General features: G+C 36.1%; 1 protein-coding gene across 1 annotated transcript; it reads right to left on the bottom strand.

Moving 5' to 3' along the window:
* Positions 1–2,583: 2,583 nt before the first annotated feature.
* On the bottom strand, positions 2,584–24,324 carry LOC149805713 (protein FAM177A-like). The gene is made up of 5 exons (XM_089950387.1): positions 24,168–24,324; positions 19,488–19,652; positions 14,131–14,197; positions 8,270–8,367; positions 2,584–3,607 (listed from the first exon to the last, which is right to left on the bottom strand). Exons 1-5 carry the CDS (start codon positions 24,198–24,200, stop codon positions 3,479–3,481), a joined length of 492 nt encoding a protein of 163 aa, XP_089806513.1. The 5' UTR covers positions 24,201–24,324; the 3' UTR covers positions 2,584–3,478.
* Between the last annotated feature and the right edge of the window lie 976 nt (positions 24,325–25,300).

The raw sequence follows: 25,300 nt of genomic DNA, 5'->3' as shown, positions 1-25,300 counted from the left end.
AGAAACTTGTTCAATCACAAGTTAAAACATTCCCCATTTCTAAATAGAAAGATCCGTAAATAAAATCCCTGACTTTGGATGCTTGTCACCATCTCTGCCATGTCCTATCTTAGATTGGTGTACTCCTCTTTCCACACAGACATCAACTGAAACTGGTGAAACCAAATAGGTTCCATCAAAGAGGTGGAGGGTCCTGGAAGTGAAACTGGTAACCCTTCTTCACTGTGGAATTAATCCACATATCAGCCATAAGAGTCTACTCAGTCTCTAAAAGATGGTTCAATTTTGCACCTACTGCAATGTCACAATGAGGGGAACTTGGCAGGAGAGGGTGCAACTCTCATAAGATTGTTGCCCCTTCCTTAGGAAAGAAGGAGGTGTCAAAAGACTTCCTTGAGTCACTTCCAGTCACCATATCATGAGAAAGACTGACAGAAAGTGTTTTAAATTGGGTTTGAGGGTTCTGCTGCACTTTAGAAAAGAATTAAAAGGGGAAGGCTGTGGAAGATATGGGATAGTGCAATTTCTTCAAGGTTATCCAGGCCCAGAAGACAGCCAGGATCCATTGTTACTAATCCCGCAAGAATTGCAAAGTCACTGTAGGGAAAAGTCCTCCCAACAATGTCCTAACATCAAGAAGCTGGCTGCAAAAGGCTTTTGCTGTGTCCCAGCAAAACTACTTATCTCTCTAAAGCATCATACATGCTGACAGGAAGAGGTTTATACAGAACACCATAAATATGTAAAGTATATCGTGGTGTCCTGGCAACAGCCTCAAACAGTCTCTGCAAACACAGCCAAACATGATTTCTTCCTTCAAACGAAGAATGGAAGCAGTTGAAAAAGATTGGCATGTGCGATTAATATGACTAGTGTCTGAGCCTTCATTTCCAAAGCCCTGAGAGCCTTGGTAGGAGGACAGGCCCTGGCCTCTGCTGAAATCCCAACAGGGAAGCACCAGAGTCCAAGTTGGGGTGTTAAGGGGTCAAGTGGGTGAATAGACTTGTAGCGGGAGGCTGAAACCTTTTCCAGTCTGCCAATCCTTGGAGCCACAGCAAAGTCGTCCATTGTGTCATAGCAGGATAACAGCTTGAATGGAAACATCAAGATAGGAGGGGTGTCAAATGATCCATTCCCCTACAGAAATCATAGAGAAAGGGGAGGGGTTTCCAAACTAATCCCTTTCCCTAAACCAGTGGTGAAAGATTGGTGCCCAGTCTGAAGACTGGTGTCTTTGTGTTCATCATTCAGACACCTCTATCCAGAGCTTAGCAATGAGACATTTAAATTGGAAGATTAGTACCAGTCAGCATACCCACTGATCAGTGCCCAATGACAAACCCTCTGTGATTAACTTGACATACTACCTATTGATGGGCTTCCAGTAACCATTCAACAGACAATGGCCAGTCAGAGAATGTAGACCTTACAAGACACTCTGTACAAACAAGATCTCAATTTAAATCCACTGGAAATATAGGACTGGTTGCTGTTGGCTGACTTCTAACAGGGATGACAAAGAAGCATCACTTCGCTAGCATGGAACTCCAACATTCACATTCAATGAAATGGGACACAGTTACATGAAAATAAAGCAAAGACTGGGGAAAAAATAAAACAAACACAAAACAAAAAAAAGGATGATTGACAGTAGAAATGCCCCAAAATTTAAAAGCTAAAATGCTCAGCATACAAGTGACATGCAGAAGTGCTAGAAGGCCAAGGAAAAGAGGAATGATATTCTGCTGGAAGTGGACTAAGGTTTCAGACTGAGATCATGGTGTTTTCTTAAAATTATTTTAGACCTCTAATTACTGCAATTATTTGGCATTTCAATTACTAATTGGATGAGCGAATAATATCCTTGGACTTGGGAATAATGCCAGGAAAAGATATTGCAAAGATGCTTCTTATGTGCATGGGGAGAGCATATAGTTATCTGAAATGAAACAAGCTTCACACAACCAATATATAAATGTCAACAGAAAAATAAAAATGTCACCACCGATTGGAAAACAATTTTGACTTTTAAAAGGAGTTACATTTCTGAATAATATTTGCATTGGTTTGCTTTAATCTTAATATTAATCTTTTTTGTAGATTTGTCAATTTTTCACCGCCACTTACCAACTGTACATAATTTTAAAATAATTAAATTACATAAAAGTCACCTAAATTTGAAAAAAGACCATTGGTCCCATTGTTCCAATTTTTGTAACATTTTGATCGAAGAGTCAGCCAGGATGTTGTGATGTATGTGATATTTTGGTTAAACCCATTTTGTTGAGTACAAAAGCTCCAAAACTATTTTTTATTAAATATGCCCAAGATAAATATAGAGGTGAAGAAAAGTATATTCAGTGTTGTTGTTATCAATATGGCATTTTATGATAGAGCAACATATGTAGGTTGTTAGAATTTTTAATAAAATACTCTCATTAGAATTTGATTTAATAAAAGTTTAATTCAATCTGGAAATGTCAGACATGAATCAATCTTCTATCAATGATTTCTATTGTTCGAGGTAAAATTTAGTATTCATAAATAAATATTAGGAAACAACCCAAGTATTCAACAGCTTCATTCATAATTAGATTGTTTTATTGTATGTTCAAGCTGAACACATCAAAGTCAGTTAATTAAAATCAGACTTTTCTTAAAATGGAATGATGTAATGGCATATTTCAATAATTACAAGTAAACTCTGGTATATCATACAAGTTTTTTGTTAAATATCTTCGACTTTCTGAAGAAGTGTTACATGCTGTTTGTATATTTCATGATACAAGTCCTGTTTTCGACAGTATTGTGCAAATGTGGGAACTTCTGTGTAAAATCCTATTCACTGAGAAACTGAATAATTTTTTCCCAAAAATATCACTAATACTTTTGATGAGAGTCAAGGAGAAGTAGTGATAACAAGATTACTCAAGATGGCCACCATTGTAGCCTTAATGGATGTTCAAGGGAAACCACTTTTAATCAAGACCAACTGACAGTGTGGTGCCATGCTGGATATCCATGCAGCACCATTTTCATTTAAGACCAACTAGACCTTGGGATAAATATACCTATAGTTTTATTGCAGTACTCCAAGCAGTTTAGAAGAATTCACAATGACAAAACATGTCAGCCACCCCTTCACCCATTTCAGTTTAAACCTCTACTCCACCTGCCCCCCACCCCCAACTCATGATAGAGAAATACCATACATAAACCTCTATGACACCATTGATTGTGGCTTTGTTTCATAAAGGTTCAAGAGTATCACAGAAAGCATCCTGCCAGAGTTGTCCAAGTTCAAATTTTCCAAATTTTATTAATGTTTCATATAAACAGAAATAAATAGGTAACATTATGTACAGCATAATATTAAAATATTTACAAAATAAAATATTAAAACAAGTATTTCTCCCTAATTAACAAGTGACATTATCTGGGGTCATTAAATCAGAGAATCCAATAAAGAAGCATAAAACTAGAATTTCTCCATATTCTGTGTGAAAGTTTCTCCATCCTTTTTGGAACCCTCCACCTGAACATCCACAACCGATAGAACTTGCATTTCTTGCTCTAACTTCATTTGTTGTTCCCTTTCTCGTTCTTCCTGTTGGAAAAACAAATCAAAAGCTGACAATAAGATAATGATAATAAACAAGTAAAATATACAAAACATTCCAACGACCACTCTAAATAAGTACACCTTAACAATTACACTGTCCTCCATGTATTTGTCCATCCATACATCCATCCACTCCCCTGGCCAACGTCAGTGTTGAAGTTCATTTACATTCTTTTTATTTATGTCTTTTGCAGCTAAATATAAAGCAGACTCAAGAAAAAATAGAGTTGCTTTTTTCTATTTTTAAATAAGCTAGTGTTCTGCAGGATGCCAGGTCCAGCCTAATAGTGGTGTTTCTATAATATGGATTTCTGTCCATGTAAGAAATACTGGAACTTGTAGCATACTGGGATACAGGTCATGTATGAAAGACTGGAGATTCTAATACATCTGGATTGAGGTTAAGTAAGAAAGTCAGGAGATTCTAACATATCTGGATACAGGTTATGTACAAAAGACAGGATGTTCTAATACATCTGGATACAGGTTATGTAAGAAAGACAGGAGGTTCCAACATATCTGGGTACATGTTATGTAAGAAAGACAGGAGGTTCTAACACATCTGGATACAGGTTATGTAAGAAAGACAGGAGGTTCTAACACATCTGGATACAGGTTATGTAAGAAAGACAGAAGGTTCTAACACATCTGGATACAGCTTATGTAAGAAAGACAGGAGGTTCTAACACATCTGGATACTGGTTATGTAAGAAAGACAGGAGGTTCTAACACATCTGGATACAGGTTATGTACAAAAAACAGGATGTTCTAATACATCTGGATACAGGTTATGTAAGAAAGACTGGAGGTTCTAACACATATGGATACAGGTTATGTAAGAAAGACAGGAGTTTCTAACGTATCTGGATACAGGTTATATAAGAAAGACAGGAGGTTCTAACACATCTGGATTTAGGTTACGTATGAAAGACAGGAGGTTCTAACACATCTGGATACAGGTTATGTACAAAAGACAGGAGTTTCTAACGTATCTGGATACAGGTTATGTAAGAAGGACTGGAGGTCCTAACATATCTGGATACAGGTTATGTAAGAAAGACAGGAGGTTCTAACATATCTGGATACAGCTTATGTAAGAAAGACAGGAGGTTCTAACACATCTGGATACAGCTTATGTAAGAAAGACAGGAGGTTCTAATATATCTGGATACAGCTTATATAAGAAAGGCTGGAGGTTCTAACATATCTGGATATAGCTTATGTAAGAAAGACATGAGGTTCTAACATATCTGGATACAGCTTATGTAAGAAAGACAGGAGGTTCTAATACATCTGGATACAGCTTATGTAAGAAAGACAGGAGGTTCTAACATATCTGGAGACAGATTATGTAAGAAAGGCAGGAGGTTCTAACATATCTGTAAACAGATTATATAAGAAAGACAGGAGGTTCTAACATATCTGGATACAGCTTATGTAAGAAAGGCAGGAGGTTCTAACATATCTGGATACAGCTTATGTAAGAAAGACAGGAGGTTCTAACATATCTGGCTACAGCTTATATAAGAAAGATAGGAGGTTCTAACATATCTGGATACAGGTTATGTAAGAAAGACAGGAGGTTCTAACATATCTGGAAACAGATTATGTAAGAAAGACTGGAGGTTCTAACACATCTGGATATAGCTTATGTAAGAAAGACTGGAGGTTCTAACACATCTGGATATAGCTTATGTAAGAAAGGCACAGCTGGACACAAGCTTATATATGAAACACATGAGATAGTAGGATATTGTACTACAAGTATGCAAACAAAAGACTGGAGCTTGTAGCATTCCTGGGTGCAGGTTTATGTAAGAAAGACAGGAACTTGCAGTATATTTGGATTCAACTTATATGAGAAAGACAGAACTTGTAGCATATCTCGATGCAAGCTTATGTACGAAAGGGAGGAACCTGTTGCATATCTGGGTACAAGCTTATGTACGAAAGGCATGAGCTTGCTGGATACCTGGGTACAGCCTATGTAAGTAAGACAGAAACTTCTAGCATGCTTGTTTACAGCTTATGTAAGTAAGACAGACACTTCTAGCATATTTGGTTACAGCTTATGTAAGTAAGACAGACACTTCTAGCATATTTGGTTACAGCTTATGTAAGTAAACCAGACACTTCTAGCATATTTGGTTACAGCTTATGTAAGTAAGCCAGACACTTCTAGCATATTTGGTTACAGCTTATGTAAGTAAGACTTGTAGCATAACTGGGTTCAAGCTTATGTAAGACAGACTGGAACTTGTCGCATATGTGGGCACAGGCTTAAATATGAAAGACAGAAGCTTGTACCATATCTGGGTACAAGCTAACATATGAAAGACAGGAACTTAAAGCACATGTGGGTAAAAGCTTCTGTATGAAAGATAGGAGCTTGTAGCGCATCTGGATACAAGCTTAGGGATGAAAGACAGGTGTTTATAGCACATCTGGATGCAATCTTAAGCTGTTAGTAATACTGTACCAAAGCTTCAGCTGAACCCAGCAACCAACTTAAAGATACCTGACTTCCAAATCTTTCACATGCTACCTTAACACTGTCGACACCACTGCAAAAACACTAGCATATAACTGGCCATTCAGAAAGAGAACAAATATGAATTTTGACTTGAATTCATAATTTCATCTTTTTCTGGTGATTAATGACTTGTCATTATAGCAGGCAACAACTGAGAACTAACAAGATGACCTGAATCAAAACGAAATTCATGACCTATAGTAAATCATATCCTACGAGATCATCCTTTATGACAAAAAAGAAATGGTCTCTCAAGATAGGTAGTCTCACAATGCAGGTCAGGTGGAGATCAGGACTCGTATTCTCAAAACTTTCTGAGCAGAAACTCTACCTTACTCAACTTGGGTCATTTTCTCAGACTGCTGAATTGATATGACCAACAAGTGTGCTACCTCATTTAAGGGTTTTGCATAGCTGCCAACCTTCCAGTCTCACAATTAGTGAAAATAGGGATAAAAAGTCGTGAATTTGGACATGAATTCGTGAAAAATACCATGACAATAACTCCATCCACTCTGACTACTCCGACCGTCAATACTACACTATATCAAGTTCGCAAAATAAATATAAAACACTACATATATGCAGAAATATTTATTTATCAAGACATGATACTGTGGCAAACTTGAACTTCCTCAACTGCTTGATCGTAGATTTGTTTTCTAACAGTTCCGACTTCTTGCCTGCTGGTTGATCTTGGGGACTAAAATTGCTGACAAATTTTCTGCAGCTAAGGAGGCCCTAAAGTCTGTCTTATTTTTCCTCACTAAAGAAAATACTCTTTCACTGTCACTGTTGCTGTGATGAATGCACAGGAGCTGCAGCATTTTTGGTTCTTCCACAGGAAAATTTGGAAGCGATTTTCAAGTCCGGGAACATATGTCAGAACAAATGTTTAGCATGGTCTCCAGCTGATAAAGGTAGATTGTGTTCGACACAAGAAAACTCACAAATAATGCTTAAGCGCTGGTAGCCTGCGGGTCATCCGCCAATGGTTTAAAATATTCCAGAGCTGAAATCTGTGAATCCTCACATCGTCTCTGCGATGGCACACTGAGTGCAAAAAGCATGAATGAATATCAATGTTTAATGGCAGAATGCACAGCCAATTTTTGATATATTCCAAATTAAACTTCACTTTTTGAGTATTACATTTCTTTTTCCTTGGTGGTGAAGACATTTTCAAAATCTTACATACGATGCTGAACGGTAACTCGAATCAGTGTTTTGACGCATGCGAGGAGCAAATTTCCGGTTAGGCCCCAGTTTCTCTCAAAAGCATTTGTAAAACTACTCTTATACATATAGATTAAAATAGGCTAAAATGCTTGCGACTGGGCCAACTGTACTAATCGGCTGTAGATCTACTAATATCTTGACCAGCAGTACCGGACTGTTTCGGCAACTGCGAATATCACGACTAGTGCTTAACAGGAAATCAGTTATTTTATTAAAGATTTAAAATAATTGAGGATCGGAAAATTCGTGAATTTTTGTCTTATGGTGTGAATCTGTGAATCGCTGAAAAAGTCGTGAAATTCACACCAAATTCGTGAGGGTTGGCAGCTATGGTTTTGGGGCATGAGATGGAGTTTTGTGCTGTCTTGAGAATATGAAACCTGGATATAAATTATATTTTACCAAAACAGTGGTGTTTTCAAGCCAGATTTTACTGTAACACACCTGGCCTACTGATAATACAAATAGTTCTTAACTAAAAAATTGAATGCTGGAATGGTCAATGAACTAACCTTAGTCAATCAGACACTGGAATTTGGACTAGAAAGTGTGACTGACTACAAGAAGTATTTCTAATTTCAAGACGAGGTGGACAAGGAAATATGAAGCCCAGTTATACATGAGAGACAGTCTCCCAAAACACTGTTCCTTTTAAAACCAGCATTTACTGTATTAGGCCCCAAAATAATAAATAATTCTCACACCCAGAGTTACTTCAAACTTTAGATGTCAGAATGTTCAATAAGCTAGGTCAGAGATGAGAATTTTCACTGGAATGTGAGCTTCAGCAAGAGAAATAATTGTAATGAGTCTGGTGAACAATGTTTAAAATCTATACAGCAATGATACCCATTGCCATGAGAATAGAAACTTACTTCTTCCTTAAGTCTGTAAAATTCATCAATGGCATACTGGTATTTTGGAGTTGTAATTCCAAACAACCAGGCCAACTTTTCACCACAGGTGTCTGCAGCTGTGTAAAAAAAAAAAAAATGTTGTTACTATTTTGCATTAGTTAGTTCCAGAACATGTTTTCTAGACAAGAATCATCAATTCACTTAGTTTCACATCAACCCTTGTAAAGTGTAGCTAGATGAAACAGTATCTCCAATATCTGATTGGTTCCAGCTGAAAGAAACTGATGATCCAACAGATTCATTATATTAATTACTAATTAAGATTGCAGCCTCTACATGACATTACACATACCAGATGTCAATGTTTCCAATTCAAACCATTCTGATAAAACTTTTTCTTTAGACTCATTACAGCACATGCATCATGTTTTACGGATTGTTCATTTAATCCAGTAAACATGGACAGATAAGCAGAGGATTAAGTGTCCACTATGAGTAGCGGAAGTCCACTCAGCCTGGTGGATTCCCCACCACCACCACCACCAGACTAGTGGAAATGTGGAAATCCACTCAAGGTAGTGGAAGTCCATCATGGATTTCATTGCATCTGTGGTGCGTTTCATGTCACCCCTCATGGATTCTATTATATTTGCTCTGTGAGTTGACACACTAAACAAACAGATGGGAGAAACTCTGATGCAGCAAACCCAACCCTGGCAGGGGTCAATTTCATACATTTACATGTACAAACAAATATGGGGCTGTCTATTTAGTAAGTATGCATGGAGGGGGAGAGGGTCAACCCAAATGCATACGCTTGCATATGGGGGTGTCTACTGATAATGTACATACGCATAGGAAACGGGTGTGTGTGGGTGGGATGGGCTGAAACCTTGATAATAATTTGTCTAATACGTAACCTGTTTGACTGGGTTCAGTCAGCATTTGAATTTTAGCAAACACTGAACAAACTTTTTAAAGTTACACAGCTTATTTCTTTGATGCAGCCAGACATTAAACGTTGGTTGACTATCTGTTTTATTAAACATGTTAATATTATTGATCCTTGATAGTTACTGCATGGATTACATATAGGCCATTCCATAAAATTCAACTGGGGGGGGGTGTGTGTCAAGTGTATGTACGTGGTTTTTTTTATATAAAAAAAAGTATGCATTTGTACAGGGACAGAGAGGTCAAGATTAGCCAGATTTTTGTGAACATACTAAATGGATGGCCCATACAATGGTATCATTTCTTGTGGCATTTATCAATTAATTTGTTATTGTTTCTCTTTATTTCCATATTATTTTCAAGACTCAGTTTAAAGAAATTATTGCAGACAGTAATGCATATCAAACTAAAAAAATATTAAAAATTAAAAATGAACACTGCACTATTTTTATTGGACATGTACAATCAAAAACAATAACATTATGAGATGTATGTCATAATTCTTTCTAAACTTTACTCTAAAAGAATAAAGTGGCTTTATATACTAAAATAAAAAAAGACATATGAGCTATGCTATGGAATGATGTTTCTATGCATCTACATTTAACTGTGAAAATAACTTTGTTTATGAAAGGGTATGATGCTTTTCTAAATGCACAGAATCATATAAATTGTATTGACTGTTGCACTCTATTAGCTCCATGTCATGCAAAAAGTGATTTCAATGGCAAAAAGTTTCTTTCTGTCAAGAATTTTTTTGAAACAAATCTACATGCATTACCATTACAATCATATCCATTGCATATACCCATTTCACACGTAACTTTGCATACTAGTGGACACTTCTGTTGAACTGCAAAAGATGATGATGACATGATGGATGTCCACAAGAAATCAACTGCTACTGCAGTAATTGTCATGTAGATTGAAAGAATGTAATGTACAAAATTTTCAAATGCACTAACTGAGAATAACACAAGTTTATCTCCTACTGAAAATATTTAAGCGTTCATATTTTTCATCACTTTCATCCATCCATTTATCAGATGACCAAAACAGCAATCCTAAGTATATTTATCAAGCTGTTGGTTATAGAATGTGGCATCATGTGCTTTGTAAAGCCTGCATAAAAACAGTAGGTCAATAGTAAAAGTAAACATGTGTCTAGTTCTTGAGAAAGCGTGTTGCATGGACATGTATATTTGGGACACAAGTAATAAACAGGCCAGACAAGCTTAAGCTGCATATTGGATAGCACTGTATATTTCATTGTGTGGAAACGTGTATATTTCATTGTGTGGAAACGTATATATTTCATTGTGTGGAATAAAAACAGAATCCCTCTTTCATATGAAAATTGTTCTGATTAAACTTTGCAAAGTTTTGTTTAACTCCTAAATAGTCTCAGGATTCTGAAATCTTTCACACAAAACTTATGTGATTATGCCTTTTAGTGGGCAAGTCATTAAATATTAAATGGCATTGTCAAAAAGAGCATTTAGTGATGTGTACTGCAGCTGAGCTGACAGGTAAGTTCCATGTGATGCAGTGGATTTACACAGTTAAGTAATGATACTGCTGTGACTTCTCACTGGGGCAATAAAATCCATCCATTGCAGGCAACTATGTGAATAATATACGATGACCACTATGTCCTGGACATGAAGGACACAGCATGAAAAGGTCCACCATGAAAACATGGATTTTCCATAAAACGTGGTGTCTGTAATGTATGCAAGTCGTAATGAACACCAATCATGTATTTAATGAGTATTCTCATTGGTAAATTGATTAGATTACTTAGGAGCAGTAATTTTTTCATCCATAAAAGGGCAAAAGTTTAAAGTACTATTTGTGCTAGCTACATATGCCAACGGTTGATGAAGAATTAAGCAGATTGACTACCCTTGGTTAAAAAACTTAACCCAACATATTACTCTAAAACAAGTGCAACAGACAGTACATTATACATCTACCCTGTCATCTGCAGGGGGGAATTAGTCACCCTGGATTATCATTGACCAATGAATAATCAATGACCTGGTTTTGATCAAGGTATGCAGTAACTAAACTTACTATGCAGAAATCATTATTTTCATACCAAGCTTATCATGGCTGTGACATCTGACCTTCAGAGCCCAGAATAAATAGGTTTCTTATAACTGTAAGTAAAAGCCATCCACAGACTCTGTTCAAGAAACTTACTCTAGAAAAAAAACTCCGCAAAAGCCCTTTTTCTCTAAGTAACAAAAAACTCTGACCTTTGACCTCTTGATCCCGGTTTCAGATAGGTTTTTTCTTACCCTTCTTTCTTCTCATCCACAACTTTTGGTGATGGCACAAAGTAAAAAAAAAATGACATTTGTGTGCAGAATTAGCATTTCTCCTTTCATTGACAGTGACCGTTGATATTTATATCCCAAAACTGATGGGCTTCATCCTTACCACAAGTGCAAGACATGCAATGTCAGTGATAAAAAACCGATGTTACTGTGAAGAAACTATATTGCTTCTCTCAGCCAGGGACCTTTACCTTTGCCTGTCATAGCTAAAACAAATAGGCTTTTCCCCCACCCCAATTACAAGTAATCCACAAAGCCAGGTCCTTGTTTGTGATGTAGAAATAAATTTATTGTTGGGAAACATTTTTCTTCTTTCAGTCACAGAGATCATAACCTTTTAACTCCAAAATCAACAGGCTTCTTTTCTTTTTCAGGAAGAACTTACACATAAAGTCTGGCAAAAGCATGTTCTGTACAACTGAAGTTATCTTGTGGAAATGTTAGCAGACAGACAGACATGGTCATAGGATAATACATGCTGTCAAAAGGTGGGCATATGAAAAGTTGGGCATGATCAGAATCAAGTTATATTGACCTTCTCTAAAGCTTTTTGCAATAGTTCTGCTGTACAGCCAGTCTGAACCAAGGACTCACATATGTGACAAGAAACACAAATTTCTTTATCTTACAGTAGCCATGTACATGATGAAAGACTCCACAACCGTAACATGATTTTCAAGATGATTGCTGTGGTGGCCATAATGGCTGTCAAATTGGCATCATTTTCATTTAGGACCAACTTACAAGATGTCTTCTGCAAAAACCCCATGCTGATGCAACAATGCATTTGGGAGGAGTAGCAATAAAAAGATTTTCAAGATGCCTGCCAAAGGGGTCATATTGGACTTCACATCTGCACCATTTTCATTTAGGACTAACTAGATATCAGAAGCAGTCTTTTAGTGAAAGCACACTGTTGATATGACCATCAATATAGGAGAATTAGCAATAAAAAGATTTTCATGATGGTCACCGTAACGGCCATAAAGGTATCAAATCAGCCTATCATTTTCATTTAGGACCTAGCATACTTCATAAGAAGTCCCATGATATTACCATCAGTTCAAGAGAAGCAGTGATAACAAGAATTTTAAGATGGCTGCCATAGTGGCCATATTGGATGTCAGAGTGTTAACATTTTCATTTAGGATCAACTAGACATAAAGAAGTCTTTCAGTGATATGGCTGATGTGACCATCTATTTATGAGTAGTAGCGATAACAATAATTTTAAGATGGCCAATGTGGCAGCCTTATTGGATCTCCAAAAAGCACAATTTTCATTTAGGACCAACTAGACCAAGGGATAGATGTGTGTACAAAGTTCAAAGGCAATCCTCCAAGTAGTTTAGGAGGAGTGGCAATACTAATCTTAATCTAACAGATGGATGGATAGAAAACAAATGTCAGACAATGGATGGCCGATGAACAACAGACCACTCCATAAGCTCTTCTGGTCCATGACAAGTACAGCTGATAACATAGGGTGTCTATATTAGGGTGTGGTTATTATATGTTGAATTCAGCCAGCCCATAGGCTAATACATGTCACAGCATGACCATTTTACACAGAAGAATAATTACAAATAACTCATAACAAGGAAAAAGGGAAGTCTTCAAAGCTTCATAATAAATTTTAACCTGATTTACCAAATTCTTTTCTGGTAAATCTATACCATAGCAAATAAACAGATTTGAATTTGACTGTTAAATTATACAGGTTTTGTTAGGTACCGATACTATAACAAACATACCCTTTCAGAAAGATGTGTAACCTTAACTGTAATTTTCCACCAACTATTATTATTCATGATTCTGGTATATACATTATTCATTGATTCAATGGAATTGCTGGTGGCAGGTATACTAAGTCCACAACATTAACAGATAAACTAACACACATCAACTAGGTTAATGTAATAGGTATCTGAGAGTGTGTTTCAGCAGTATACTAATTAGGTAGAAAAATGGAAATGTTTTTTTTGTTTTGGATAATAGCTGTTGATCTTTTAAAAAGGTTTCATCTTGAATGTAAAACAATGTTGCTGTCCTAATTAAAAAACCTGGAAAAATGAGAAAATCTGCCGAAAAACTAAGTCCATAATTCAAGCTAAATTTGTAACATCGTTAAAAATTCATGTAAAGTGCATATTTCTTATCTTTACCTGGTTGGTTATAATGATGTTGTTTTATCTCCAGTAGTTAACACAAAAGAAAAATTTCTCTGAAATTTTTGTTGACTTTTTTGGAGGGATAAAAACCTGTTAAACTTGTTCAAATCTTTGACTTACTACTACGCTATATTTAAATACTTTCCTAGCAGTAATTATAAATTCCAGGGATCGCACTGGGCTTCACCAATGTCACAAATTGCGATTTCTTTCCCTTATTGGCGACAAAATATACCATCTGGCAATCTTTTTAGTTCAAATTTCAATTTCAATAAAATTTTAAAGGAATGTTCAGCAAGACATTTTCTATCTGAGTTGTCATTTTTTTAACCTTGATTTCACTTAACTATAATGCACTCCCAATTATCAATTTCTTGGTTCAATTAAACTTTTCACATGTACATATTACTCACCCCACAAAGTCCCTTTGGCTGTCTTTAGCATGTAATGCCATACCCAAGGTCCCCAGGAGAGAGCTTTCTGAAAATGGAAGATGAAGAACTCTTCAGTATGATTTCATGTCTACATTTCATTCGCATTAAAAAGTATAAGTAAATTTGTATATATTTTACGGCAGGTTTTTGGGATAAATTATAACATTTTGTCATTTCTTGATTTAAACATTTTCATGTTTAATATTTGCAAATTTTCCATTTCTTAAACTATTTATTCTCTTTTGTGATAATGCATTGTTATAATTAGTGACCTAGTCACAAACACTGCAAAAATAAAACCATACAAATTCCATCATATGTAGTAAGCAGAAAATTAAAATGTCATGCTCCATGAATTTCCTACTGAATAGTCATTCTTATTACCTGTGAAACATTTAAACAATGTCAATCAGACACATCATATTTTGAAAACTGGACGTCAGAAATATTTCAGGATGTTGCATTTTTTTAACACAATGAGTACAATACCATTTTTATAAACTGGCATTCATTAATAGATGAAATAAAGATTCATTCATATTTTACTTCAGCTACGAATGAGATTTATAACTGAATCAGCTGAACTTCATTTAGATTGTTACACTATTGACACACATGATTATAGATAATCCATGTGAAAAGTACCAGCAATCATCATTTATCTCCCTTTACTCTTTGTCACAACACACTATTTCTTTATATTCTAGGCAAACAAAAGCTGAAGATGAACCAAATCAGATTCTTGTGACTTGTACAAACTGATGTAACTTTTTTAATGTTCAAATCGTAAAAAGGTTAAGAACAGCATACATCTGACATATTTGTCATTTTATATGCAAAAATAACAGTTTAGTTACATCATATAAAAAAACCTGCCTTATACTATCATGATGGGCAACGTACCATCCATAATGGAAAAGAGAAATATGACTGTATATCTGTATATTCAATCATGGTCACTTATAGCAAACTGATTTTCTGTTGCCATTTTGCATCCAGCAGAAAGCATAGACTCAGTCTGAAACCCTCACGTTTGCAATAAGTAATGTTCAGTCTAATATACAGAAAGAGATACAGTCTATTCAACAATGATAAAATCCTTGAAACTATGCTTTCACTACATAACCTGCTATTAACGTGTAGTTAATGGGGATAATAGGGGTGCTTCCGTAGTCCTCAGCTTGATATCACCATTGTCAACCAGGTCAAAAAAGACAATGGGTGTAAAGATGTAAAACAAATGTGTCCACCACATGACTTTTCACAGGATTTTCGCAATTTTTTACTCTAGGTAAAACATTGCAATGAATCTTCATAAAGTGATTATGTTTGTAAATGTATATTCTCTAAGAATCACTTTTCCACTCATGTTCGTGTCTTACTGACACACAATGACTGTTTTCTGGACCATGTGCCAAGTTTACAGCAGTAAATGCAGATTGGAAAGGGGCAAGATGAATTATGGTACTGAAAAAATAACAACAGGAATCCACAAAAACTCAGTTTTTCCTGTCATTTTATTCTTTTTAATTGTTGAGTATTCTTGAAAAACTCCCACATACCAAATCTGGTAATAAAAATAGTTTCTTACATGACTGAATTAACATGTTCTCAAGATAACTGTAAATGCAGTACAAAATTCATTGTCATCTATGACTGTGAACCCAATGTCTAGGCAAGAAGATCTCTGAACTAAACTGGCGCAGACAATGTCAATATATACCCACATGCTAAGTTTCATTATATCTATAAATATTATTCTTTGCAACAAAATAAATACAAGACATCATTCATAGTATTCTTAATCTATATCCACAAACTGGATTTCATAATTATCCATTCATACTAATGTTTGTTACTTTTCCCACAAGCCATTAAAAACTATCAAAAAAACAGGTCACAACCTTTGATCATAACATTAATATCAGAGTGCTGACTTATTTTTTGAATACAACTGAATACAAAACCGATAAAGATAAATTTTGTTATCAGAGACTATTGAAAGTTCTCAAATTTAGGAGAAATCACTTTCCCCTTCAGGAGGAGTAAAAGACCATCGGTAGACTTGTTAATTTTGATGATGATACCAAAATTATATGCTTTACAATAATAATAATCATAGAACTGGGTGTGTGCAATTTGGAATATTAACATAGCCTTAACCATTTTTCAGTCATATTGCTATGATGTCTGCTGTGTGGCAGTTTATAGTGATGTCTAGCACTGAGGCATCATGCTGCAGACACACAGCATCATGTCCCACATAGTTATATTTTCCTGACACCAGGCTGACCAGTCCTAACACTAACCTGTTAATGCTGAGTGCAATGTGAGGCAGCTGCAAGCACCATTTTTAATAAGTCTTTGGTATGACTCAGCCCGGGTTCAAACCTGCGACCTCCTACATCTAAGTCAGACACTCTACCCACTTAAGCCACTGGAGTGGTCTAGGATTGAGTGTAATAATAGTAAAAGTAGTAGTAATGCTGGTAGCTGCTGCTTTGCTGTAAAACTATTTCTTTCTGTTTGTTTATTATACCTAATATAGAGCATTTTCTTTTTAATTTAACTTAAGTTTATGACTAAAAATACGAACTGTTATTGCATATTGATTATCTGAGGTAAGATATCTTGATACAGTGTACATGTTCTTGAACCATTTACTGAAGGAACTTGGACATGTTCCCACTTTGCACAGTTCAAATTACTCACCTAGTGGCATTCATCAACCCAAAAATCACTGAAATGACAATTTAAAATAAGGATGACCATGACGTCACATGGTATTTGCAAACAGTAGCACTGTTTAACTAAATGACTGGAAAGCAGGGAACCAATTTATTTATTCTTTTTGCTTTTGTTGGTTGTAACAATTTTGACTATTTCATGCAATGGGAACAAAATATCTTTCCCAAAGACAAATTGAGGCAGTTGATCTGGGCTGGAGTATACAACCCGCAACACTTGGATAATGAGTTCAACACAGGGATACAGATGCTCCCCAAAAACCAGTTTCAGTAAAATGAGTTGTTCTGTTCAACCTCTTAGTTTACTTCTGCAAAATAAGTAAATTAGCTAATCTTGCTGAATTTGATTTCAAAAATATAAACTGCAAGTATTGGTGTTTATAGTTATTAAACTGCCAGTTATACATTTAATGCTCAAAATAACACTATGTATCTTTGCCATTCTGAAGGAGTCTAAACTTCATTACTTCACTAAGGCCATGCGGCTAAAAATTCCCATGACTTGGATAACATAACCATAATTAGATAATTAGAATTTTCCATTACTAGGAGATCAAGACACTAATTAGATAATTAGAAATTTCCATGAGTAAGACAGCATGACCCTAATTAGTCAATTACTGATGATTAAGTTTTAATAACACTGAGTGGATGAAGTAATCAAACTGCAAAAACCATCACTGTGGCTTCCTCAACTCAATGATACCTGTCTGCATTCTTAAATAATTCAACTTGATAGCCAGCAATATGGTACAAAACAAATACCACTTCCGCTAATTTAAATAAAAGTTTTTAATAAATAGTGACTAGTTGCTACCTCGGATGGTCCCTGGCATTTGTACAAGTCTGTAAGGTGTTCATAAGCCCAGAAAAGTGCAAAATTACAAGGACCTTTGACCTAAATTGAAGGTCAGTTTGATCTTGCTTTCAAATGCCATTATAATTTGTTGAAATATTGGTGGTAAGAATCATATACATACTGCAAAAGTGTTTAAGTGATAAACACATGTCAATTTCATCACCCATATAGCCACGACAAGATTACTGTGATGACCATTATGGTACCATGTTAAAAGTCAAATGATATGTATTCTTACTTAGAATCAGTTACACATTGTATTACAACCCCATGGTCTGTAAATAAGTAATATAAAAGTGCGAGAAGCAACATGCTTCTTAAAATTTAACAAATAATTTATTTCCCTAGAATACAAAGTGAAAATTTAAAAAAAAAAAACTACAGTATTGCAAATTAAATCACAAATAATCCTAGAATTACTAACATAAGTCCTAAAGAATAAAGCTGTGAGTGAACTCTAATGGTATTCCAAAACAAATCCAACCTGTGATGGCCTGTGTTGTAGTGATGTGCCAAAAGTCTTTTGTTTAATCACAGTATTTACAATCCAAGAATATATCCTCATTTGTATTTCACTATAAATCTAGGGTCTCTACTTCCAAGAATGTAATTTTTGAGCACTCTGTATTTCCAGAGAAGAAGAACTTGAATTGAATAATCTGAATAACTAAATTCCAGCCCAAATTAAATATTAGACACAACAATAATACAACTGATTCTGTTCAGGTCTTACAGCATGAATGAATAATGTCTACATAAACAAGAATAGTCCTATACTTGACCACAGGTCACGTTTAGCATTTTCTAAACCAAACTATTACATAATGGAAAATTTCATTCTGGAAGGTTCCAAATATTTACAAAATATTAGAAGGTCTGTTACTAAAATTATACTAAAAAATGTGGTAAACAACATGTAGACCCAGCATTTTATGGGGAATTTCCAATGTTCCAACATTTTAAAAATCGTTTAGAAAATTCTATCCTGAACTGAACACCAGCCAAATTTTTGTTTAGATGCATAGCATTTACAAACTTAGAATAGCATTTTGTTGATAAACAATGACGGAATACAAATGGGCATGATGTACTTTGAACAAGACTCAAAGAGTTGTACAATAGATAAATCTGTGAATTGAAGAACATAAACAAAATACCTAAGCAAGTTCATTATTAATCTGGCATTCAATAATAATGACACATATATCATTATATGTCATGAATATATAATGAAACCCCTTAAAACCAAACCTCTGCTATACCAAAATCCCCCAAGATTCACATTCTTTTAGTTTGGTGCTGAATTTTACCTACTTTAATATCACCATTTTTTCTCCAGTAAAACAAAATTCCACTACTCTGAGCACCAAAACAAATTCCAATCCCAAATTTAAATTTTACACTACCCCCCCCCCCATTAAAACCAAATCTCACTTCAAATTTGGAAATATATTTTAGCTGTATTTCAAGGTTTTGGCCAACATAAGATCTGGTGTCAAATTTCAAATGCCACACCTGCATTAATACTGTTCAGTTTAATACTAACGAAATGCCAGACCTAGATTAATACTGTTCAGTTTTATACTACTGAAATGCCAGTCTGGATTAATACTGATTTCAATTTTATACTAATGAAATGCCAGATCTGGATTAATACTGTTCAGATTTTAGTGCATGTTATAAATATAATAATCCAACAGAGTTGATCAAAATTAGCCCAATAATCTCACAGGATCAACAGATGGCTCAGGTGGAGTCTGGTCAGCATCATCCTCTTCATCAGTGGAATACTCTTCCAAAATACCATCACTGAAATGCAGAATTCTTCTTGGCTGCTTTTTCTTTACCTGCCCTTCCTCAAGTGGCACATTGATAAAATCTGTTGGATGGATTTTCTAAAATTGAAAGCATTTATTTCATTAATGATCAGTTCTTCCAATCATACAACAGAAAATAGATTTATTCAAAAATATATCCAACACTTTTTCCATATACATATATCTTTGTTGAAACAAGAAACTATGTGGGATCTTGTTAACACTCCCACATAAATGAGAATTGTGTCTATGAACAGACACCTTAGACACCTTGAAAATATGTTTTTGATTGGCTGACCATGCTGTTTTGTGTTGCTGACCCCTGTACCTTTTTCCCCCCGGTTAAATTTTCTGTTAAAAATTTTCCCAAAATTGACTTGTGAATAGAACTGAGCTGCCTTAGTCCTTCACTTTAAGTGCTAAGTACCTAATATATATATATATATATATATATATATATATATATATATATATATATATATATATATATATATATATTTTAAAAAATGTAGCAAGAATTATGTTTTGAGGGGGAGAGCCTTGTAGCATATTTCAATTTTTCTTACTCTGTTTTTGATAACTGTGCATGTACAACATTATGTTGTCATATTATTGGTTAAGTGTTGTAGTATTTACCTAACATACTGCTTTAAAGAGTAGTTCAATGTGGACATGTGTAGGCACCTTTTCCAAGTTTAAATAAAACAATAATCATTGTTCTAAATTTCAATACACTGTACTTATATAGTTTTTCCAATGTCTGTTTGTTCCTAATTGTTTAGTGATCTTTGTCTTAGTTGTCATCACAAAACTTCCAGATGAAGTACCTGCATTTTTCAAACTGTTGATTGTCATTCAGTTGGATGAAAAGCCATGATAGATGAGGAATGCCAAGGTCAGTTAAGCAAAGTTTCAGTTTTTTTAAATGAAACAAGTATGTTTATCACATATGTATCGCAGAGTCGCAAGCATGGTACATGTAGCTCTTTTCACCAGTTGTCACATGAACTCCAACCTGTCTCAGCGGTCAAAATTCATGAAAATCGCACGTTTTGGAGCCTGTAACTTCAGTTTGGTAAAATGCAGAAAAGTCAATGATGGCTTGATGAACAAAAAAATATATCTGGAGTAAAACAAGCCACATATGGTCATATGCCTTTAAAGACAGAAATAACAGAAAGAAATTGAGGGTCAAGGGTGGAACCAAATATTTGGAAGTTATGTACCTTCTTACTTATACAGCATGATAGAGATGGTCCTATGTCAGAACGGGTCACGGGGGTAATCTAGTCCTACAATGTAAGACACATCACCCGATATTTTTGTTCTGGGGGGTGATAGGTCTTACCGTCTAACTAATGGCGCTGTGTAGCGTATTTTGATGTCGACTAACATTGTAACAAAAGTCAAATTTTCAGAAATATCACATACAACTGGCAACTAATAACGATGCTTTTCTACAAAGCAAAGTCATAATGTTTTTGTCAGATTTTACTTACCCTGATGTCTTTTCTCTAATAAATTCAAATCCTCACAAAAGAAATGGACCTGTTTTCAAGTTTCATTGGCCTACATTCAGTTGGCTGGAAAGCAATGAAATGCCAGGAATGCCAAAATCGGGTTTTAAGTTGAAATATTATTCTTTAATGAAATGAATAAAAATATATATTATGCCTATTTGAAACTGTAAGCAGCATTTCATTTCGTTCAATACCAAAAAGCTCAACATTAAATGCATGTGTGTCTTTGTCTCTCTCAAAACTTTTTTGTATGGTGTATTCTCAAAGATGGATTTACCTTAAGTTACTAAGTTTTTGTTATATATTTGTTGTTGTTGTTGTTTGATTTTAGAACAACTATGTCAGGCACAGCAGAAGACAACAAGGGTTTCTTTTTTTAAAAGTAGTTCTGAGTGTGCAGACACCTTGTCTGAGACAACTGGTCTGAGATGGCTAGACTGAGATAGGAAAAGTCAGGTTAGCAAAACAGCTATACATGTATTTCTCTTTCGTATGGGTGACAATTTTTTGTCACTCTGCATGATTTTTTCCCTTTAGATTATTTGTTTTTCTCAACATCAAGCTTGCATCGAGCATGTGTATTTGGGTATGTATTTCTGTTTTATTTGTGTATTTCAGTGTTTTTGTATAATTCTGTGTTTTTAGTAACCACAGGGGATCAACGCAAGCATGATGTTGATAAAAAAACACAATAATCTGAAGGGAAAAAATCATACAGAGTGACAAATACCTTAGATTACCCACATGGCCTGTTCTGACATAGGACCATCTCTATCATACTATTTAAAGAGAGAAGGCACATAACTTCCAAATACTTTGTTCCACCCATGACCCTCGATTTCCTTCTGCTATTTTCGTCTTTAAAGACACATGATCATACTATATGGCTTCTTTTACTTCTGAGATATTTTCTATTCATCAAGCCATCATTGACTTTTCTGTGTTGTACCAAACTTAAGTTACGGGCTCCAAAACATCTGATTTTTGCAAAGTTTTACCATATATTAGTCCTATATGAGGGCAGGAGGCAAGGAATACAATGGACACTGACCTCAATGCTGGATGACCTGGATTATGCCGATGACATCGGGTTGCTGGCAATCAGACACCAAGATATCCAACAGAAGACACAACAGCTGGTACAGCCAGCAAGCACCATAGGTCTTCAAGTCAACATAGGGAAGACTCAAGTCTTGAGGAAGAACACTAGAGTGGGCGACCCAATCACCATCAACGACCAGCCTCTGCAAGAAGTAGATGAATTCACGTACCTGGGCAGCAAGGTTGCCACGGATGGAGATTGCACAAGGGAAGTCACCACAAGAATCAGCAAGGCCAACCAGGCCTTCGCAATGCTGAAACCCATCTGGAGGACAACAAACCTCAGCACCCACACGAAGATCTGTATCTTCAAGAGCAATGTGCTGAGCATCCTTTTGTACGGGTCAGAGTGTTGGAAGACCACTGCTAATACAGAAGGCAAGCTCGAAGTCTTCCAGACCAAGTGCCTGCGACAGATTCTGAGGATCTTCTGGCCAAACATGATTTCAAATGAGGAACTCCGGCACAGAGCGGGCGCAAGTGCCATCGCTGAGACCATTGCAAATTGTCAATGGAGATGGCTTGGCCACGTCTGCAGAATGCCCCCTGACTCACTACCAAGGGTGGCACTGAGATGGACTCCACAGGGGAAAAGGAACCGTGGCAGACCCAAAGAGACCTGGCGCCAAACCGTGGAGTGAGAACTCAAGACCAGAGGCCTCACACTACAGACCGCCCCCATAACTGCACCGAAAGACCAAAATGGTGCTCCCTTGCTGTCGCATCAAGCACCAGATGGCGCAGAGAGGATAGATTGATTAGTCCTACATGTAAGACCTCAATGCTGATATTTATGTTGTGAGTGTCATGGTCTTACAGCCTAACCAACAGCACTGTGTATCGTGTTTGATGTCGACTAACATCGTTATGAAAGTCAAATTTCAGGAATATTTCACACAACTGACAACTAAAAAAACGTCGCTTTTCTACAAAGTAAAGTCATACTGTTTTAGTCAGACTTTACTTACTCTAATGTCTTTTCTCCCGAAATAGGGTTAAGTTGAAATATTATTCTTGAATGAAACGAATACAAATATATTATGCCTATAGGAACTGTAAGCAACGGTTCATTTCGTTCAAAAAACATATCCCCAACATGAACATACATGAACTCACTTCGGCATACCTCAACTACCATTGCACTGCAACAAATTCAAATGTATGTCTGCGGATCGTGAAAATGCTAGCATCATATTTTCATTCCTCCAGGATAAAGAAAGCATAGTAAGTATATTAATTACACATAAATTAGTGGAATAGTATCGATATAGGCTATCAAGTGTGTGATGTGTTCCTGAAACTTTAATTACTCATTCCGATGTCACCGACATCGGAACATGCTATACAAGGCCGTTATTTGGATAGCAAGACATAGAACTAAAGCAAAAAGAACATGTGCTATGCCTTACATTGTACAACTAGAACGAAATATTTGGAAGCTACGTACCTTCTCCCCTATATAGTATGATAGAGAGGTCCTATGTCAGAACGGGTCAAGGGGGGCAATATATGGTATTTTTGTCACTCTGTATGATTTTTTTTCTTCTTCAGATTATTTGTTTGTTCTCGTCATCATGTTCGCGTCGAGCACCTGTGCTAGTAACCAGAGAGAGAGAGAGAGAGTTGTTGTTGTTGTTGTTGTTGTTGTTGTTGTAGGGTTTAATGCCGTTTTTCAGCACACGATCGGCTATACATGGCGGCCAGTATTAATGGTGGAGGAAGAACCTGGAAAAAACCCGGAAAGAACCACCGACCCACGAGAAGCTACTGGCAAGCTTTCTCACATACCCACACTGGCCGAATCCGAGACTCGAACCCACGCAGACTGAGAGACAGAGGTGTATTGGCAGTGATCCGTAACGGAGATCGCTACTGGAACACTCGGCCACTCGGGGTCCCAGAGAGAGAGAGAAAGAGAGAGAGAGAGAAAGAGAGAGAGAGAGAGAGAGAGAGAGAGAGAGAGAGAATATACTTCATATGCCTGAATGTTTGTATCCTCATTCATCTTCTGTGTCAAATAAACGTTTCTTAATCCGATATATTACAAAAATATAAGTTAGTCACTAATATTCGAACTTCCTCCAACAACAAATCCTTAACTCAATTTCTTATTTTCATCGTTGAAGAGCTTAGGTCAGAATTACCTCCCCCAGTTACAGTTCGTTTTTCATTTACATGTCATCGAAGTTGACAAGATTTGCCATTCTTTGTACACCACACGAGAGGATGTAGTGGACAATCAAACAGTTGTGATCTGTGTTCCATCAAAATGACAAATTCGGTTTTGCCTGAACCGCACGGTCGTGAAGTCAACACGTTAAAGGAATGCGACGATATAATGCCTACCAACTTTGGCGATCTTTTTCCTTAATTACTCTGAGAATATGGATGGGGATGCACCATAACCAGGGTATTGAGAATTATGTGAGCAGCAGAGAGGGTGAACAGACCTTCTGCTAGAACGGCATTTTTGAAAAGATAAAGCTTCCTACGAAAACGGAATAAAATAAGGTCAATAACGCCAAAACCAAAGCCTCTAACTTACCGAGAGTTTCTCTAAATGGGTTAGTTTATTTAGTTACTTTATTTTTGTCGTTTTGTGTCTTTTAAAAAGTATGCACGTTTTCGTTTACCCGCCGGACGTTTCACTGAGGTCGCACCCTCTCTGCTGCTATAATTATATCATTATTATATCAATAATGACACCGGATACGGAGTCTTACACAGCTAGATTGGCTAGAGAAAGATTAGAGGCAATCAAAAAATGTCTTCCCGTTCGTGATTCTCTTAAATAAAATCTACAAGAACGTTAAGAATCTCCAGTTGAATTTGCGGAAAGTGCAGAACATTTGTTTAAACCTATTACAGAGGTTACTTCTGCAAGTGAAAAAACACCAAAAAGAACTTTAAAAAAAGAAAAAGAAAGGAGCTTTTAAGAGATCTTCCAGCTTCTCAACCACAACCCCAAAACCTCTTCAACCACAACCCCAGCGACCTCCTCAACCACAACCTGAAGTTCAACCACAACCTTGGGCAAAAATTAGAACTAACATCATGGATAAATTTACGCCTGAAGGTACTGACGCCATCAAAGACCCCAAACAA

The sequence above is a fragment of the Sinohyriopsis cumingii genome, chromosome 2, assembly GCF_028554795.1.
Source record: "Sinohyriopsis cumingii isolate HCF-2022 chromosome 2, ASM2855479v2, whole genome shotgun sequence".
NCBI lineage: Eukaryota > Metazoa > Mollusca > Bivalvia > Unionida > Unionidae > Sinohyriopsis > Sinohyriopsis cumingii.
Note: the sequence above shows the minus strand (reverse complement) of the source record. Positions and strands in the feature narration are given on the sequence as shown.